A 5,943-nucleotide genomic window follows, 5' to 3' on the forward strand; every position below is an offset into this window, starting at 1 on the left:
AAAATATATATTTGTATATTTATCATTATGAAAAATATGTTTTAATCTTATAAAAAAAAGAGTATATATTTTATAAATAAAAAATAAAAATTTATCATTTAAATATTTTGTAAAGAAATGAATGTAGTTTTCTCTGATTATTATAAACATGAGATGACTATATTTACACACTTAACTCAGGATTGATCTATATGATATATTTTGTAATCATTTTTTAATGTTTACAAATTACATTAAAAAAATATTAGGTGAACAAATACTTTTGTAAATAAGTTCTTATTTTAATTTTAAAAAAATATTGGTTTTTTTAATTTTAACAAATTTATATAAAACTTTCTAAAATTTACACAAAAATTTTTTAAAATAAAATAAAAATTTCTTTAAATTTATACAATTTTTAAAATAAAACATTGTTTTAAAAAAGTATAGAAATTCTACATAAAATTCATGAAAATTCTAACAAAAGCAATAAAAAATCATGTCAAGAAGAACATGTAGAAAGAGAAAAAGAAGAGCTTGCTCTATTATTCCTTTTGAAATTTTTACTATTAGTTGGATATTTAGTTGAAAAAAACTTGTTACTCCCATACATGTTAATAAAAAATATTTGATAATAAAAAAATTAATTAAAAATAGTTAAAATTTGTATTATTTAATATTTATTAATTTTAGCAACAATCAATAAATATCAAATAAGATAAAAAATTTTTAGTATTACCAATGATATATATACACTGGAAAAATGTTAGAAATTAACATTTTAGTGTAAGAATTATAAAAAATTTGGAGTTTTATATATCTCAAATTTGATTATTTATATACAAATTTTTTTATATATTTTTAAAATAAATTATAAATTAATTTTAAAAAGGTATTCTTTCAAAAAAAAAATCATTTTTAAAATAAATAAACTTATATTTATTTTTAACCATGCAAAATATTAATTTAATGTAATTTATAGGTGTCATGTTCTATAATTATTTTTTAATGATAAAGAAGAAAATGAATCATTGTTGTTTAAAGAGATAAGAGAACTCTCATTTAACATAAAAAATTTTACATAAATAATTAAAAATGTTTATGCAAATGCATATGAATGCACAACTCTTTGAAACTTGTATGCAATGTGAACTAAGTCATTTATGAAGTTAAATTTGTAAATGTGGGTTAACTACAAGATTAATATAGATGATTTACAAAATCTCAATATAAAGCTCCTCATACTTTGCAATACTTGAAGATGAAATGTCTTGACGAATCCAAGTGTTCTGTTCATGTTCTTTAAACAATTTTAGAATTTAATTGTTGTAATGTTGCACAAAACAAGCTTAGAATTAAAACTATTTGTGCTACCACAGTTAGCAATTATGCCTAAAAAAAATATATATTTCACTTAAAAATATTTTTCTAAGTTTACTTGGAGTCAATATGGTAGGAGGTTAGGTATATAAATAATGATTTTTATAATTCAATAAGCTCTTAAATTTAGTTATTATTATTATTATGGTTTTTACATGACTATATTACCTTAATATAGGTATCATATGTTAATTATTAAATAATGTTATTTCTGATGATATTTTAGTATTAATAAATAAAATTTTTTTCGTATATATTTTATTATTTTTTGTATTTTTTATTTATTATATATTTTTAATGATATTTTATTTTTTATTCATAAAAATATTATAAGACTAATTTTTAAAAAAAATTACAAATATTCGAAGAGACTATTTTGGACTTTTTAAAAATTTTTTGAAATTACTTTAAAATTTTTTAATTTTTTAAGGATTGTTTTATACTTTATTATGGAGATTGATTTGTTTGGAAGCAGAGACATGGACAATGGACATATTGTCTCTGAGACAGTTTTTTATACTTGTGTCCACTCTTTCACGAAGGACAATGATGGACACGGAATTTGGAAGAGTGGACACCGACAATTTTATAAATTTTGTTTTTTTTTTTTCACTATTACCCTTTCTTATTTTTTGTATTGCGTTGTTCAGAGATACTTTTTTTTTCCTGTTCTTTCTCTATCTCTTTCTTTTTCAGGTACTCTCTCTTTTCTGTAGAATTTTTGATTGGGAGTAGATAATTCTTTTCTTTTTATCGTTTTACTTCAATACTATTTTAACCTTATATTATATTATTTGATTTGTAATAAAAATAATAACAAAAATAATTAATTTTAAAACTTTTGAAAGATAAATATTATTAAAAGTAAAATTGATCTTTTAAAATGCTAAAAAGTAATTTATAAATTGTAATTGATTTTATATAATTTAAAGAAAAATCAGTTTTTTATAAAGAAAAATCAGTTTTTAGATAAAAAAATAATTTTTTAAATAAAAATAGATTTTTATATGCAAAAACTAATTGTTTTTTATGTAAAAATAGATTTTTTTAAATTAATTTTTTATTTAAAATAAATTTAGCTTATTAACTTAAACAAAATTTTTTATTAATCAAACTCAAATTTATTTTTTTGTTAATCTTAACCATATAAAATAATTATATTTATAAATTTTATTTTAATATAAATACTAATATATTTTTTTATTAAAATTTTTTGCCTCTTCAAATATTTTTTTCAAGTTCCGTCTGTACTCCTACGTACTCTCATTTTTTATTAAATTAATTTGTATTGATATAGAAAATTTGGAATCACAAGGCTATTTTAGTCATTTCATATAATATTTTAATCTTGTCCATTTGTATCCAAATATAATACTAGACATTAGTGTCTTATCCATCGTATTCAATTACAATACACAAAAGATAATTTTTAGTGTCTTCATCACGCAGCCTTAGCGACTATGCGTGTGAGTTAACGTTTTACGTTAAAAATGTCCGTTAGTAACTAACGAAAAGGGATTGTATTTTCTAACTTTAAAAATCTCATAGACGGCTAGAAAACTAATTAAGAGTAACATTAACTAATTAAAAAACAAGTCTAATATAAAAAAAATCAAACTATCCTCATTTTTTAAATTTTAAAATAAAAAAATTGGCTTAATTAATTTATATTATAGTTGATCTCTTAAATTTTTTTAAGAGGAATACTAGGGGCCAGCAACTTTGGTGATTTGTAGCCATTAAATAGCCATCAAGATAGTTTTAATGATATGAAATTAGTGTGAAATTTCATTCAATGACTCACTTTTTATTGCTGGTTACATGCTGGTCAGAATTTAACAAAGTTGATGGCCCGTAGACTTTTCCATTTTCTAATTGATAACCACTTAACCAGACAAATAAATGAAGAAATAACAGTTCCACTCGTCCTAGCTTGTCCCATTGCCATCTTAAGTACGAGTAGTAGATTGAGAATATAAAATCTAGTAACAGACTATACTACACTGATAGTAATCATAGTATAAGCGCTAGTTGATTTCTTGGATACTTATATCTAATCAAAGCAATCATGGCTGCAATTCAGAGGCTACTGAACATTGCATTGCCCCCACTATCATTGGTGCTTCTATCCTCGTTCATGATACCTTTCCTTATCTTCAAGGTTTTTATTTATGTAAGGAATTTGTTTCAAACCGATGAAAAATTGGAAAACAAGGTTGTACTAATCACCGGGGCAGCCTCAGGGATTGGCGAGGTTTGCTCCACTCTCTTTCTCTATATAATTGTTATACGTAGCTACAGTTAATAAACCTTTGTTTAATTTATTTCGGAAAGCAACTAGCATATGAATATGGAAGGAGAGGAGCAGTTTTATCACTGGTTGACATTAGGGAGGACAATCTTGTAGTTGTGGCTGAAAAGGCCAGATCTCTGGGTTCTCCTGATGTTATCATCATCGCTGCAGATGTCTCAAAGCTCCAAGACTGTCATCGTTTTGTGGATCAAACAGTTAATCATTTTGGACGATGTATGAATATATATGCGACCTATGCTAGCTATCATTCAATTTTCATTTAACGATAGAATTGTATCAATTTGTGTATGTTGTCCGCAGTGGATTGTTTGGTGAATAATGCTGGAATTGGCAAGCCTTCAGGATTCAAAGATTGGAGTAATGCTTCTGAATTTACTCCAATGATGGTAAGGCCATTCATCATGAAATTCTAGACTATTCAATCTATTTATATGACTAGATATTCATGGAATACTTACTCAACAATGTGAATTCACATTTTACATAGGACGTAAATTTCTGGGGATCAGTTTATGGCACTTTATGTGCAATCCCACATCTGAAAACAAGCAGAGGCAGGATCATTGTGATTGCATCGGTTTTTGGATGGTTCCCTCTCCCAAAAAGCAGTATCTATAGTGTAACCTTCCGTTAACCATTGCAATATTATAAAATAGGATAAATTATTATTTTGGTTTTATTTTAGTTTTAAAAGGTTTTAAAATTTTTATTTCAGTCCTAAAAAATTTTAAAAGTGTTTAATGTTATCTCATGATTAAATTTGATACTAACAATTAGTATATTAAAAAGTCAATAAATTTGATTTTGGTATCCAAGTAAAATGGATCCACCAACAATTACTAACATAAAAGTTTTTTCTTCGATTTTAGAGCATTAATGATTGATTGATAAGATTTGGATTATTTTTTTACAAGAGATCAACAAAAAAATATTACAAGAAGATTTTAGTTATGTTTTTTTAACATATAAAAGATATAATTTAACAATAAAATGGTTAACATCCACGTTAATTATTCTATTAATTATTCATGTCAAATTTAACGATAAAATAATATTAAACCCATTTAAAATTTTTAAAATAGAAATAAGATGTTTAAAATATTAAAAATTAAATTAAAATTTGAGTCAAATGTTGCAATCAAAATAGTGCTTTCCCCTGTAAAACATGTTTATACTGTTTAGTCTTGTGGAAGTAATGATTACTCCTAAGCAGGCAAGCAAGGCAGCGGTTATAAACTACTTTGAGACTCTCAGGATGGAACTTGGTCGTGCTATTAGCATAACAATAGTCACACCTGGTTTGATCAACACGGATCTAGGATTAACTGTAGTAAAAGAGGTTGGTGGTGAAACTGAATTGAATTCTCAACAAAGTAGTTCACAATAATGAATATAATTGGTAGTTAACTGTGATATTTTTGCAATTACTATAGGAGCGTATAATGGAAATAATTCCACTGTTATCAGCATCTGAATTAGCAGAAAGCATAGTGAAAAGCGCATGCAGGGGAGATATGTACTTGACAGAGCCATCTTGGGTCAAGGTTTTGTTTCCTTTCAAGCTGCTTTATCCTCAACTAGTAGACTCGGCCGTACGCTCCTTAATTGGGCTTTCCCGAAAAATAAATAATTCTGCAACAGAGCTGAAGCTAGAGTAAAGTACTCTGTGCCACTTCCATTTTTTTACAGGTCTAAGTTGTATTAATTTAAAATATGTTGATTACAATCATTGGTTACCAAGCTTTGTATGATTTTCGACACATTTCTAGTCAAGTAAAGCTAGCATGGTTACAGGCTAATTTTGCCGATTCATGAGTTCCATGATTAGTTTCTTGCTTTGTATGTGAGTATGTCTGTATGTGACTATGTGAGAAGTGGCAAGAGTGAAGTCTGCAGTGTTTGTACAATTATTTTCCCTAATTGGATTCTCCACTTCCATTTCCTTAGTATAATTTGTATCAGACAAAAAACCTTATGTAATTTGTTCCACTTTCTTCTTGTATGGCTTGATTTGAACGGTTGAACGCACTTCGTTAATAATATAACGTAGGCAATAATAAGACTAGGGGGGAATACTGAATTATAATTTTTCCACGTAAAATAAAAGGGAAAAAATATTATCTATATCTATTATAATATTTAAATATTTTTGAAACTTAAAATACACCATCGGGGAGTGATACATGCAATGTATTTAATTTATCCAGACACAAGAAGACAGTATTCTATCAACACCTAAGAATTATTAGATTAGATGCTACTCTTGCTAT

General features: G+C 25.7%; 1 protein-coding gene across 2 annotated transcripts; it reads left to right on the forward strand.

Annotated features, from left to right (window-relative positions):
• Window positions 1-3,287: 3,287 nt before the first annotated feature.
• LOC130968054 (11-beta-hydroxysteroid dehydrogenase-like 4A) lies at window positions 3,288-5,671 on the forward strand. Of its 2 annotated transcripts, XM_057893134.1 has the most exons (6): window positions 3,289-3,613; window positions 3,694-3,886; window positions 3,974-4,059; window positions 4,161-4,292; window positions 4,887-5,012; window positions 5,107-5,671. In XM_057893134.1, the coding sequence occupies exons 1-6, from the start codon at window positions 3,428-3,430 to the stop codon at window positions 5,329-5,331; spliced, it is 948 nt and encodes a 315-aa protein (XP_057749117.1). In that variant the 5' UTR covers window positions 3,289-3,427; the 3' UTR covers window positions 5,332-5,671. The 2 variants fall into 2 exon arrangements, with proteins under 2 accessions (XP_057749118.1, XP_057749117.1); XM_057893135.1 differs by lacking the exon at window positions 4,161-4,292 and having other exon boundaries at window positions 3,288-3,613.
• Window positions 5,672-5,943: the final 272 nt, after the last annotated feature.

This window comes from Arachis stenosperma, chromosome 3 (genome assembly GCF_014773155.1).
Source record: "Arachis stenosperma cultivar V10309 chromosome 3, arast.V10309.gnm1.PFL2, whole genome shotgun sequence".
Taxonomy (NCBI): domain Eukaryota; kingdom Viridiplantae; phylum Streptophyta; class Magnoliopsida; order Fabales; family Fabaceae; genus Arachis; species Arachis stenosperma.

Bases quoted from the DNA above. Each gene is read 5' to 3' on its own strand.
- LOC130968054 (XM_057893134.1), top strand. From the start codon at position 3,428: ATGGCTGCAATTCAGAGGCTACTGAACATTGCATTGCCCCCACTATCA. The intron at 3,887-3,973 runs GTATGAATATAT...TGTTGTCCGCAG, and splicing joins AGTTAATCATTTTGGACGAT to TGGATTGTTTGGTGAATAAT. The intron at 4,060-4,160 runs GTAAGGCCATTC...CATTTTACATAG, and splicing joins CTGAATTTACTCCAATGATG to GACGTAAATTTCTGGGGATC.